Below are 13622 nucleotides of genomic sequence, written 5' to 3'. Positions count from 1 at the left end.
GAACCTTTCACTATTAATTCCCCAACAGATGTTTGGCTTCCGGCTTCATTTTCAGCCAGACATGTGTATTTGCCACCAAAACTAATCTGCACATCAGGGAGTATCAAGGTTGCCACACCATTGGAAAAGCTCATTTTGATCTTTCCATCTTCTTTGATGACCTCTTGTCCTTTCAGCCATGTGACAGAAATGGGTTCTGACCCCCTCACAGCAGCTTGTAAGGTAACAGTCTGTCCTGCTAGAGCCGTAAAATCATCTACTTTCTTTACAAAAGTTGGTGGTTCTAGTTAAAGAAAGAGAGCATGCAAAACATCAATTCTCAAACACTTTCAACACCAGTTATATTTAAGAGTTTTACCTAAATTATATTTATCTTGTCCAAACACCACTACTTCATAGTGTTAGTTAATTAAAAGAAACAGAATTTAAGAAGAATTACAATTTAATTCAAGAGATAGATGCATAGTAGATAGATGTATATCAGTCAAAAAACAGCTTAGTAGGTAATTGACTTTTGTTATCAAAGAATACATATTTACATTGGTCTCAGAATAAAGATTGCTTGAAATTCACTGGCTTTGCTCCCCAGTTCCAGGGTTGAACCAAAACAAAACCATTTTTAATGGATATGACAAGAGGAGAAAGTACCAGTTTTCATCTCATGGGTTAAGAAGCTATTTTGATAAATTTACCAAAGAGAGGTCAGTTATTTAAACACTAACCTTTTAATAAGTGTGTTGCGATGCAGCCACACTTCCCAACTTCATTAGCAACAACACATTCATATTCACCAACATCTGCACTATTAAAAGAAAAGATCTCCAGCGACACAAGAGACTTCTGGGAAAACAATCTGTATTTTTTACTACTCCGAATTTGTTTCTTATCCTTGAACCAGCTAATTTCAAATGGTCCAGTGCCTGAGACTTCACACTGAAGCAGGGCATTTGCTCCTCTTACTACATCCGTAGGCTCAAGAGTTCTGATGAAAGAAGGAGGTTCTACAAAAGTATGAAAGCTTTGTGTAAGTCATGTGGTCCCAGCAACTACAAACACAATCTTTCCTCGTAAAAATAACAGACTGAAAGTCAGCAGACAAACCTTTAATAACTATTTCAGTACTGCAGCTGTCGCTGCCAACGTCATTCACTGCTTCACATGAGTAATTCCCACTATCTTCCACTTTGACGTCCGTGATATCGAGTATAGCCTCAGAATGGACAAAAGACATTCGGACTGTGTTACTTTCACTAAGTTCTTTGTTGTTTTTAAACCAGGTGACCTGGATCACGGGTGAGCCTTTCAGCTTGCAATGGAGACGTGCTGATTCACCCGGGAGCATTAAGTAAGAGGGATCTACCTTCTTCACAAAGGATGGTGGCTCTATATGAAGTGTACAGAAACAAAAAAAAAGAAAGAAACAAAGAAAAAAAGAAAGATCTGAAGCATACACTCCACAAAAAAGGTAGACACACACAACAAAAAGGCATGACACACATCAGATATTTTCAGAAAAGGTCTGACAAAGCTGTAGTGTGTTCAATTGCTTTCCATCATTATAAAACACTATCCCAGTTTCCAGACTCAAACAATAAACTCTCTGTATGAAGAGCAATTTTATAAAAGAAGAGACTTAAGAATTACCTAGACATCTGATGATCTAAGAAGAAATTTTAAGCAACTGTTGTTAATCGCAGACATAACTTTAAGGAACTTTTGTTAAGTGAATTACGAAGAAGATTGGAAAAACACAATCAAACAGTGCCAGGGCTTCCCCAGGCCAAGACGCTGGCTGAGTGAAATTAACTTAATACAAAATGGGCTGTCTGCACCCTTGTTGAACAATTCAGCTACTAAGGCTTCCCTCCAGGGAAGGAAGTGAAAGATACATGCACGCGTCACTTACCTCGGACAGTCACGGAGGTTGAGGAGGAGCTGCTTCCAGCCTCATTTGAAGCTGTACACACGTAGGTTCCCGAATCTTTCAGTTTGGCCAGAGGAATCTCCAGCGACGCGATTTTATCTTCAAAATAGATCTTATAATCTTTCCCGGGAGGTAGTTTTTGCCCATCTTTGTTCCAGGTAACTGTGACTTTCCTGTCTTCATCTACTTGGCACTCAAGGCGGACCTTCTTATTGATAGCTGACTGAACAGGCTCCAGTTCTTTAATAAAATGTGGTTTGTCGATTACGATCAACTCAGCTTGACAGATGTCCGCTCCGAACTTGTTAGAGGCCTTACAAGAGTAGACTCCTCTATCTTGAATGGTAAGATTGGCAAGTTCCAAGATGTGTTTGTTTTCTACATCTGAAATCTTGTGGTTGGGTGAAGGGGGCAGTGCAGCCCCATCCTTCTGCCAGATGGTTTCGATCACAGGAGTCCCTGACACTGTGCAGAGGAATTTGGCTGCCTTACCCACAAAAGTCGTAACGGACTTAGGTCTGGAGAGAAAAGTTGGTGGATACGCCTCTGCAAAAGAAATTTTTCCAGCATTACATTCAGTCTCCCCCAAGGCTCTTGCTGTAATTATACAAGTGTGTTCCGAGGCAGGATTAAAAAAAAAAAAAAGATGAGCTACATCTTTAGATTGACAAGAGACATTATTTAAAATAGCAGCATGCATTAATAAGACCAGAAGACTTGTCAAAGGAAAAGGATGAGCGTATTCTTTAGAGAGAAGGGAGATATTGCTCTAATTACCCCTATCAAAGGAAAGAACAAATGTCTTTATTAAGCAATGTTATTAAAGATTTGTTCAGTACAGTAGCTGATTGTTTATTTGATAAGACATTCAGTCAATCTTTTAATTCTGCAAATTAGAAGTGTATGTAAGAAAAATAAAGATGTACTTGACTTTTTTCAGAGTAGAGATAGTAAGTGCTAAGAAGATTTAAATATTTCAGTAAAATCTTTCTAACCTCATGTCAACAACCCACAAATCCTTAAGAGGATTAACCTAGACTACACCCTCTAGGCCATTTCAAACTGGTCAAAATACTTAATAGCAGCAATTTCCCATTTCTATTCTGCATTTTGAAGCCAGCCTTTAGGAATCTCTTTCTGCTTAAGAAAAAAAAAAATCCTCCTCCTTGTCCTTTCTTCTTATTACTTGAAGCTCAGATATCCGTTCCATTACTGAATTGGAATAATTTCGCTAAAGGAACCTTCAAAAGTGTCATTAAGAAAAACATCCCGTACTTGGTGTCATGGAGCCATTTGGACCACATAATGAGAACATGATTGGGTCCCCACAGGCCTGGTTTTCTTAGAATCCGGAGATTTTCTCGTATATGCAAAAATGTTGTAGAAAAGAGGAAACTAGAGAGGAGCCTGCCTTTTTCAAATCAAAGAGATGTGTTGGATTCGCCTTTTACCCTGATGGTATCTCACTGAAAAAGATCAGAGGACAGTTTCCTCCTGACAGCGAGCACATTGCTTAACTAGATATACTACTTCTACTCTCAATCCACAGTTCATACGCATTTTCTCCTGGGAGGAAGAAAATGAGAGAGAAAGAGAGAATGAAAGAAAGAAACAGAGAAAACAGAGAAAGAGCTTTTTTTTTTTTTTCTAATGAGGGAACTCAAGTATTTGATGAGTATGAACTATTTCAGAATTACCCTGTATGTAGATCAGGAAATGGAGAACAGAGTATTTGTGTAGTTGTTCAAATTTTTAAATGAATAATAAAGCAAGGGAGAGAATTCTAGTGTCCATTCTTATAATAGCACCCTGACTTACATTAGGATTTGTTTAACTTTGGTCCTGTGCTGGTTTTTATTTTTCAGGTTTTATTCTTAACTGGTTGTTTGGTTGCAAATTATTAAACACATTGGGGCATAATTTAATTTTCAGTAGCAGCAAACTGTCCTGAAGTGCTTTATATTAAGGGGCAAGACAGGCTCATCTGATTACTTAATATGGTCCTCAATTGGTCAATCACTTTTTCTTTGGCTGCTGTGAGAAATAAGACTGTATAATAATAATTTCTGGTCCCACTGAGACTCTGCCTTATCTAGCCACCATGTTACCATCTTCGCCATTGGTCTTTCTGGTTCTTAGGGCAAGAGCTTCCTGCACCTGTATGAAAAGCAAAATTGGCAATAACAGGAGATGAGGCGACCACATCAGTGCCAACATGTGGCATTTACCTGTCACAGTCAGTGTGGCGGTACAGCTGACGCTGCCGTACTCGTTAGAAACTTTGCATGTATACTCGCCGCAGTCCACAACCTGGGTTCTCAGGATTTCCAGGGTGGAGACGTAGTTTGCAGACCGAATAGAACACTTGTCACTCTCGTAAATTTCTCGGCCAGCTTTGAACCACTGGAAGCGGACATTGGGGGCACCGTGGATCTCACAGGTGAATTTGGCCAGGTGGCCCAGAGCTACTTCCAAGGGTTCGATTCTTCTCTTGATCACTGGGGCAGCTGCAAAGGCAAGCAGAGTCTGTTAGCTTGTTTCTTTATCAGGCAGCCCATATTTGTCCCTCTCTTTTTTTCTTCAAATTTTTGTTCCCATAAGTGAAGCAGAACAGTTGAAATTGGTGAGACAGATTGTAGCAGTTTAAGACAAGTGCTGGAAAATGAGAAAAATCACTGGTGGCAAAAGAAGACAATGAGCGGCTTTCGACATATTCAAATGTTACTTTGCAGTGAATTGTGACCAAAAAATTACTACATTGTGATGCTATTGGCTTACATGCATACCAACATGATATATTCTTTAAATATACCATGATGACAGGGTATACTACAAACAATGTGAAAAAACACGATACATACTAAGTAAAGTGATGAAGTGAAACAACACGAAAAAATAGAGAACCAAAAAATACAAATAGACCACTAATCATGGTTATTTTGAATTTAGGGATTGCTGGTAATTTCAGAGTGGTTGGGTATTCAATGATAGTTTTTTATTATATATTATTTAGAGAATTTCACATAAAAAGAAACTAAAAGTCTGTTTACTGGTATTATGAAACACGAAAATGTTTTGTTTTGAAAAGAAATAGCACCATGGATATGACAACTTACTACCCAACAAGGCAATGGGGCAAAAGGTGAGTTCATAACCATGATTATGTCTGAGATTTCACTCTAACTGTGGAGAAATTGCATTATGGAAGTGGCAGACAAGTGAACATTCAGTGATGAAACCTAAATCATTACAATCCAGTGAATGTTAGAGCTTGATCCATTGAATCCTTAAATAGCCAACCTCTTTTTACTCTAACAGTGAGTTTTGCTGAAGTTGCTGTTTTTCCGTTGTCATTCAAGGCCTCACAGACATATTCTCCTTGATGGTCTTCTGTATTTACATTGTTGATCACTAGTGTGTATGTATTTTGATCTTGTAAACACTTGAACTTTTCATCTGAAGTCACCAGTTCACTCTCAAAATACCAATTCACCTCTTTAGCATTTGATATGGAGGATGTGAAGTATACAGTATCGCCTTCTTCAGAGATGGTGTCCACTAATGGAGTGTGTATAACAGGGCCTGCCTCTTTGGTTAAACTGGCCTCAGTGTCCTGTATCTTTGCTGTACCAGCTTCCTTAGTACCACATTTAGAAGACTTCTCTTCTTCCTCTGATGACTTGAGACTCTCCTCCTGTGTTTCAGCAGAGACAGCAGCTGGAGCAAGCTCATCAGTGCCAGTGGGAGTATCTATATCTTTGACCTGACTTTCCACACTAAAACAACTGACCTCTTCTGCAGGGACAAGATAGTTGGGTTCAACTTCTGGTTCCATGATTGCTTCAACCATCTGCGCATCTGAACAAGAATCCATTTCTTCCTGCAAACCTGTCTGGGCTCCTTTTTGAATTCTAGGATCCTCAGCCGTGAAGATGTTTATTTCCTCACATATGATAGAGCACAAAGCATCCTTGAGTTCAATGTTCAGGTTAGCCATTTGAGGATCAACGCCTTCAAGGGTAATGGTTACTTCCTCCATCAGGGACTTCACTGTAGTAATAAGGTAGGTGCACATTATGCATTTGGGCTCTTGGGTGAAACTTACAACCTTGATCTCCACCGTTTCAATGTTTCTTAACCACTCGGAGAAAAGACTCGGTTGCTCACTGGCTACTGCTGCTTGCAAAGCCTTGCGGATCTGCATTTTCAGGTTTGATCGTTGCTCTTCTGGAGTACCAGAAAGCAAACTCTCCTTGGAAAGAACATCCCTTTCCTGTACCTCCTGCACCTCCTTGACTGCCATGGGCTCTTTCTTACACTCAGTGGTTTGGTGCAGAGGCAACGCCATGTTGTCAGGATGCTCTTCCTTGAGCAGCACCTGCTTTTCCTCGTGTGCTAGCGGAAACCTCAAGGACTTGCCTTCTTCAATCCTAATTGCAAAATCCTGCCCTGCACTTTCCAGGTTATCTGTGCTTTCCATCTGGATTTCACCTTCTTCTGTGCACATGTGTTCAGAAGGGACCCGCGGCTCGTAGTTCACCTGAGGGATCCCAATGTCAGGACCCTTGAAACTTTCCACGTGTCCCTCAGCTAAGCTGTGACTCAGGGTGAGAGCACTCTGTGCCTCTTGCTTCTGAAGAGTCGCCCTTTGCTCTTCGTCCACTTCAGATACTGCCTTTTCTTTTGGTGAAAGTACTTCTTCAGCCACAGAGCTTGGACGGGAATGCACCTGGGGTTCTGTTGAAGATGGTGGACGAATCCCTTCAGGCTCAGCAGGCAAAGTTGTCAGAGACTCACCTGTTGATGAACTAGTTTGTTCTATGGACATTGTGCTTGGGAAAGTTTTTTCGGTATCTGATAGAACCACCTGAGATGCAGGCATTGTATCGTCTTTGGGCAGGGTTTCCTGGGCCTGGACACCCTGCAGCTGTAGGTTGGGAGGTGGTCCCTGGCTAGGCTGAAGGCAAAGAGAATCACGGATGGGAACAAGTTCCCTGGTGCTTTCAGGAGTGAGCACATCCTGCTCCATGACTGGGGAATGCGACTGCTGAGCTCCTAAAGGAGCCTGACTGCTCAGCCCATCGGTGCTAACACCATGCTCCCGGGACAGCTCTTGTGCTGCTTCTGCAATTAAAGCCGCTTTCAAAATGGTCTCCTTTACAAAAGCTGCAATTTCCTGCTCCGACTCAAATGCCTCAGCCGCAGGGTCTTTCAGTGACATCGGCTGAAAATCTCCAGCAGCCTCTGGGGTGGACTTTGCTTGGCAGGGGGCGTCAGTCTCGTCCAGGTCTTCCGGGAGCACCAGCAGCTCTGCAGCACTGGTGCACTCACCCCACACATTCTCTGCTCTACAGACGTAGAGGCCGCTATCTTCCTTCTGAGGATCATTGACGATGAATGTTCCGGAACCTTCCGGATTATGAATGATAGTGTAATAAACATTGGTGCAAAGCTGCTGCTCTTCTTTGAACCACAGCACAGTGGGGACAGGCTCTCCTTGCACTATATACTCAAAGATGGCAGGGAGCCCTGGAGTACAGCGAACTGGCTTTAGCTCCTTGAGGAAGTAAGGAGGACAAGGACCTTCCAGCTTTTTCAGAGATTTCTCCACTTGTGGGTCTGTCTCTTTGTGTCCCTCTCCTTTGGGATTTATTCTAAGATAGGCGCTGCATATTGCCTTTCCATAATCATTACTGGCCATGCATGTATACTCCCCCTCATCCTCAGATTTGGTGAACAGAATGATCAGGCTATGATCATCACGGTCAAAGACAAATTTGTAGTCAGCAGAAGGGGTTAACACTACTCCATTAAAGAACCACTGAATTTTAGGCTTGGGGGTGCCAATGACCGTGACAGACAGTTGGGCCACATCCCCAATGCTGATTTCGGCATCTGATATTTCTTTGATGAAAACTGGGACACTGCCTTCCTTTTGGGAATCGAATTTTGTTGAATGAACTGGAGGTTCAGACAAACGTTCAAGTGTTTCATCTGCATTAGATAACCAAATATCTGCATTATAGGCTTGAAGTTCTTCTTCCTCAGCAGACAAGAGAGAGCTAGAAAACTCTGTGTGGGGAAAAATGATCATTATTTTACTATAAAAGTTTATTCAACAAAAAATAAAGCCAAGGAATTAGGTACTGATTGACAGCCTTCTGCTTTATTTCTGGACTCATTAGATTATCTATTAATTATTATTAATAATCATTAGATTATTTATCAAAAAGACATTTCTAAAATTTTCTCAGCTTACCATATAAAGTTATGCAAATTATAGCTATTGTACAGATGCAGTTTCTGATCTACTTCCTTTCTTTATGTTGGACTTTATGTTCATAGGCTTTTCCTTGTGATAAAATCTCCATTCTAAAGTTTGAAAAGTTGTTGGCTAAATATTTATAATCAAAGAATCCAGACTTAGTTAAATCGACTTCTAAAAAGATCCAGATTATATTTGTGATATTCTTAGGAATGACCTTCACTGTTAAACTAAAGATAATTATTGCTAAATAAAACATAAAGGTTTTAGTCATTCACTCTGCACTGAGGCAATTATTAAAATAAGGGGCTACAAGAAATGCTTAATTTGTATTTGTAAGAGAGCTACTATTTTTAATTACTAGAAATGCAGGCATTCTTTTGCCTGTGTACAATGCCACACTGCTTCAAGAAAGCTTTCATAACGTTAGTCAAGAAAATAGAAGTATCAGAAGTAAGAGAAAATGACTCCACTTTAAATATTTGACTGTATTTTATTGTGTAAGAAAAACCTACACAGCATCATTGAACGTGATACAAAGCAGTAAATAGTAGATCCTCTTTAAACAGTTTCATGGATGACAGAATGAAAGATGTGATTTGGTAACAAGGAATTCGATTTTTCATTAAATCTCTTAGGTATGTAAAACAGTCTTGTTACTGGTAGTTTTATTGCCTTACCAAAAAGCAATTTTATTATTTTAGTACTTCATTGTATCCCAGGGAATATCTTATGCCTTAATTTCCTTCTATTCTAGTGTGTAAGCATTACAAGATAAGACTCAAGTGTCTGTTGGCTATAAATGTCCTATTAAAGCCTATGTATGGCATGTAAAAAACATATTCAGTTATTATTGCAATTAGTAAGCCATAAAACCAATGATTAATTCTACGTAAGTAATGGTGACCATTTAACTTGACATTTAATCTATAAGGCATCACTCATGTCAGCTTTCCCTTCACTTGAACTCTCAAAATATCTGTAAAAGGAATTCACGTGAATACACTGAAATACTTTAAAATGTTTTCCCTTACTTCAAATCATGGTGAATTAACCAAAGAAAAGATAGTAACATTCTGAAACATGAAAGGTAGATTTGAATGGACACATAGGAGTAGCAGCTAAAAATCATGGCTATACCCAACTGTGAACAACATGAGGGAACTTCAACAAACTCAAGGAAAATGGAATTAAAGGATAAGTATTTTTGACACAAATAGTTTTTGAAATCCAAGTACAGGATGGTTTTTCCAAAAATTCATGAAAAATGCATATTATGAAAAAAATCTAGGCATGGATTTCAGAAAATTTTGTATCAAAATAAACTTATTCTTTAATTCCACTTTCCACCAACTTTTTGAAGTTCCCTCATACAATGAACTCTTTATCCAGCATATGAGAAATTAATAATTCAGGCTTTTATGTATCATTGAGTCAGAAAATAAAAATCCACCTAATTATCTACAACAATTAATGAGTAAGTCAAGTGTGGGCAAGGCTGATTTTTCTGTATTCAGTCATTGTTATTCTGCATATCCTTAAGTTCAATGCATTTGAAACTAATGGAATTCTAATGAGCAAAATTAAATAGTCTTCTTTCTTCTGTAAATAATAATATATTTTCAGCCCTTCCTGAAAATCCAATTAAGACATTTTTCTCTTTTTTCTTCTCTCTTCCTCATTGCTTTTTTTTTTTAAATTAAAAAAACAAGTTTTGGATGATAGCTATGCTTATAATATTTGGGGATAGCATGTTTGTCATGTTTGTTATGACCTGAAAGGCTAATTAATTTTAACATCCATATGTGACTAAGAGTAGAATAAATCCTTATTCCTTATAGAGTTAGTCAAGAGTAGATATTTTAAGAATTGGAAGAAAGGAAAATCTATAACATCATTACAATAATCTGTTAATTTGCTCATCTTTTGCAAAACTAAAATTTATTCTAAATTATATTCAGGACAGTTACTACCAGGATTATATAGACCTGTGTAGTTGAACTGTCATCTCTGAAGACTTTTGGTCTATGGCCTCATTTTCAGATAAGAAAGCTAAATTTCTTTTCATTAAAACTTATCTGTGAAGATTTAGGTCCACATTGGTAGACAGGTACAAAGTTAAGGAATTTATAAATTTATTTAAATTTTGAAAAACAAATTAAAGAGTCACTTTAGAAATATATTTAAACATTTTAGTGAATTTTGATGCTTATGGATTTCTAGCTAGTTTTAAAGATGAAGTTCAGTAAAAAGGACAGGAAAGCTTATTAGTATTTATAAACAATTTGAAATATAAATTATAAATTATAATCTTGCCTCAATTTTGAACATATCTCACTTCCTTTTTTCTAATTTTAAAGATTTCAAAACCAGAAAACAGGTTAAAATATATAAGTTAATGTAATACCATTTCCTTTTATTTTCCCCAAATATTAAATTAGTGCTACATTTTACATTTGATGCCATTGCAAATATTGAAAAAAATGAGTTATTTCCAAGCAAAATCTTTACTTGCATATTATGTCAATGTCTAGATGAACCCTGTCCATAAAGAGGGAAAATTGGTCCCCTTAAAATCAGTATAATTGAAACAAGAAGAGGAATATTAAGAATGAAAATAGTTTTGAAGGAGGCAATTTAATATATTCAGATTGCAATGTAAAGCAGATTATAGAGTTAGCTACCAACTGGGCAAAGCTCTGCTTTGTTGTTGTTTGTTTGCCTATTCTAAGTAGAAGTAAATAAGCATGGGTTTGGATGCAAAAGTATTAACAGTTTCAAAAATGACTAATATTGGGAGAAAAGAGATTTTCCCTTACCAATTTCTCTCTTGGTCTTCTGGCATGGTCTTCAATTTTCTGTTCTACTTGTGCATATATAGCTGATCTGCTAAGAGAATGCATTCTGCCAACACACTTTGTGGAAGAAGAATGAAGGTAAAGTAACAGTGCAGACAGTTAGGGAGCCAAGGAGAAATTTAATTGTGCTTGATGATACACAGTATAATTGACACAAGTGAGGAGTCCACAATTTAGATGACAGAGTATTTACACGTATTACAGAGATGAGCTTTCCACATGGAGAGACTTCTTCCCCAGGGATCTTCAATGGGATGCATTCAAATAGAGTAGACACATTTGGGAGTTGGTTAGATCCATTTAATTTGGAAACTGTGAAGCCACTGTAATCAATTCTATTCCTTTAAGTTAGAGTGAGTGTTGCACAGGTCTCAGCCATTCCTGATTTGTTGGTAGCTACACACCTGTACTCACCTTCATCACTTTTTACTAAACTTGTTATAAATAGGTTGTGGAACCCGGTGCCACTTTCCTCTGCACTGAATCTCCCTCCCTGGACCAACTTTCCATCTTTATACCAGTAGACCGTGGGTCTGGGAGAACCACGAACTAAGCACTGGAAGTATGCTGCTGTGCCCAAGGGTGCGTAACAGTCAGAAATACCCTTGATAAACCTCGGAGGCCCTTCCATCACCTGGAACTCAAAAAAGCAGTCTGCATATTTGCTCTTTAAGACTAATTCTGCCTTCGAACTGCTTAAAGTCACTATGCTTTTCTTTGTTATCATAGCGAGTATTTCAGAATCGCCCATGGTGAGGAAGCCCCGACAGATGGCCTCGCCTGCACAATTCACAGCCCTGCACCTGTAGGTTGCACTATCAGAAAGACAGACATTTCGGATTTTAAGAGTATGACACCCCTTCTCTTCACTAATCACATATTTCTCATTATCTGGCTCAATATACATGTATTCTTTATACCACTGAACTTCAGGAGTAGGGATTCCTATAACTGAGCATTTGAACACAGCATCTGAGTTTTCTGGAATTTTAAAATCACAAATAGGCATTATAAAGCGAGGAGGCATTTCAAATACTTCTAAATCAATTTTTAAATCTTTGTTTTCTTCTTCCCTTGCAGCCATGTTTGGATCTACTAAATTCAGCGGGAGAACATCCAGACTCACGATCATGCTTTTATGATCAGGAGTAAATTCGGGAACTGTGACTATTTTCACTTGCTTCTCAAATTCCTTAACATCTTTTTCACTTAATTCCACCTCCAGGACAATTTCTTGAGGAGAGGGTGTTCTCGATGATGTGGCGTTGTCTAAATCAAACTCCATGACATGCTGGTGTGTTACTGGAGGTGGGAGCGCCACCGCTCTCTCTTCCCGGGGCATTATGTCCACCTTCGCGAAGCTCTTTGCTTCTCCTATGATGTTCACAGCATGGCACATATACTCTCCCCCTTCTCCTTTTTGAATGTTGGAAATTTCCAAAGAACACACATTGCCCACCCTTTCCATCCTGACTCTGTCATCCGGCTCTAGCAAAGATTTATTTCTATACCATTTCACGCCAGGAACTGGGAGACCTTCAACTTCAACAATGAAGCCTAATGTTGTGTTTTCATAGATCTTCCTTCTTGTCAGAGGTTCAATAAAAGATGGAGGCATTTCATTGTCTTTTGGCTCAATGGCTTCATTGGGTGTTCCAAATGAATCGGAGCGGCATATATCGTAAGGTGATGTTCGCTCTTCTGTGGGTGTGTGGAAATGCTCAATCGGTGTACTGTCTTCTCTTTCTATTTTGGATGGATATATTTCAAATTTTCCAGTGGGATTTGGTCTTCCAGTGGGAATAAAATCTCCCTCTAGAGTCTCCCCTGGGGGTGTGGAGTATCTCTCTAGAGCTTCCCCTGGGGGTGTGGAAAATCTCTCTAGAGCCTCCCCTGGAGGTGTGGAGTATCTCTCTAGAGCCTCCCCTGGGGGCGTGGAGAATCTCTCCAGTGTCTCCCCTGGCGGTGTGGAATATCTTTCTCCTATCTCGCCTTCAGAAGGCGTTGAGTATCTTTCAGTAACTTCCTCTGAAGGGGTGCAATATCTCTCTACAGTCTCACCTCCTGAATTTGTTGAGGATTGTTTAGTTGTGTCTGAAGGATTAAAATATAAATCAGGGGACATTGGAGACTCAAAATGTTCAACAGATGATGGTGGGGTATAAAACTGATCTAACTCAGAGATTTCTTCGCTGCTGGTACTCCCCACGTCTATTGAAATATCAGATTCAGGAGAATAGGGGCGACCAAGTGGCTCCTGTCTCTGGCTGTAATACTCATAGACAGTGTTGAAAGTCACTTCTTCAACCTCCATTGAAGTGACCGAGTCCCTTGGAGCAAGCTGGGGCTTGGGTTTGGTGTCCTTAGTTGCAGGAGCCTGGTGCTTTCCAGTAGCAAGGAGGTACTGTGTTAGAGAGGCCTCGAACTCCACCCCATCTGCTGGACGTGCCTCATCCAGTGTAGGAAGATTTTCAGAAAAACAAGTTTCTGTGTTTTCACTTACAGTGGAAAAAGAGGTTTCATCCTGAACTTGAGCTTCATTACATCTTTCTTCTTGAACTTGAGCCTCATAGCA

General features: G+C 39.2%; 1 protein-coding gene across 50 annotated transcripts in view; it reads right to left on the bottom strand.

The window, feature by feature from the left end:
- Positions 1–13622, bottom strand: part of TTN (titin) — a 273051-nt gene that overhangs the window by 200127 nt on the left and 59302 nt on the right. For 49 of the 50 annotated variants that reach the window (XM_070070523.1, XM_070070550.1, XM_070070524.1 and 46 more), the window contains 5 exons: positions 4153–4431; positions 1907–2470; positions 1102–1383; positions 723–1001; positions 5–283 (listed from right to left, as the gene is read on the bottom strand). In XM_070070523.1, coding sequence (XP_069926624.1) covers positions 5–283; positions 723–1001; positions 1102–1383; positions 1907–2470; positions 4153–4431 — 1683 coding nt within the window. Of the gene's footprint in view, positions 1–4; positions 284–722; positions 1002–1101; positions 1384–1906; positions 2471–4152; positions 4432–5224; positions 7997–13622 lie in introns of all 50 variants that reach the window. The other variant, XM_070070577.1, reaches the window with a different exon arrangement.

This window comes from Oryctolagus cuniculus, chromosome 3 (assembly GCF_964237555.1).
Source record: "Oryctolagus cuniculus chromosome 3, mOryCun1.1, whole genome shotgun sequence".
Lineage (NCBI taxonomy): Eukaryota > Metazoa > Chordata > Mammalia > Lagomorpha > Leporidae > Oryctolagus > Oryctolagus cuniculus.
The sequence above is the reverse complement of the archived record's forward strand: the minus strand, read 5'-3'. Positions and strand labels throughout refer to the sequence as shown.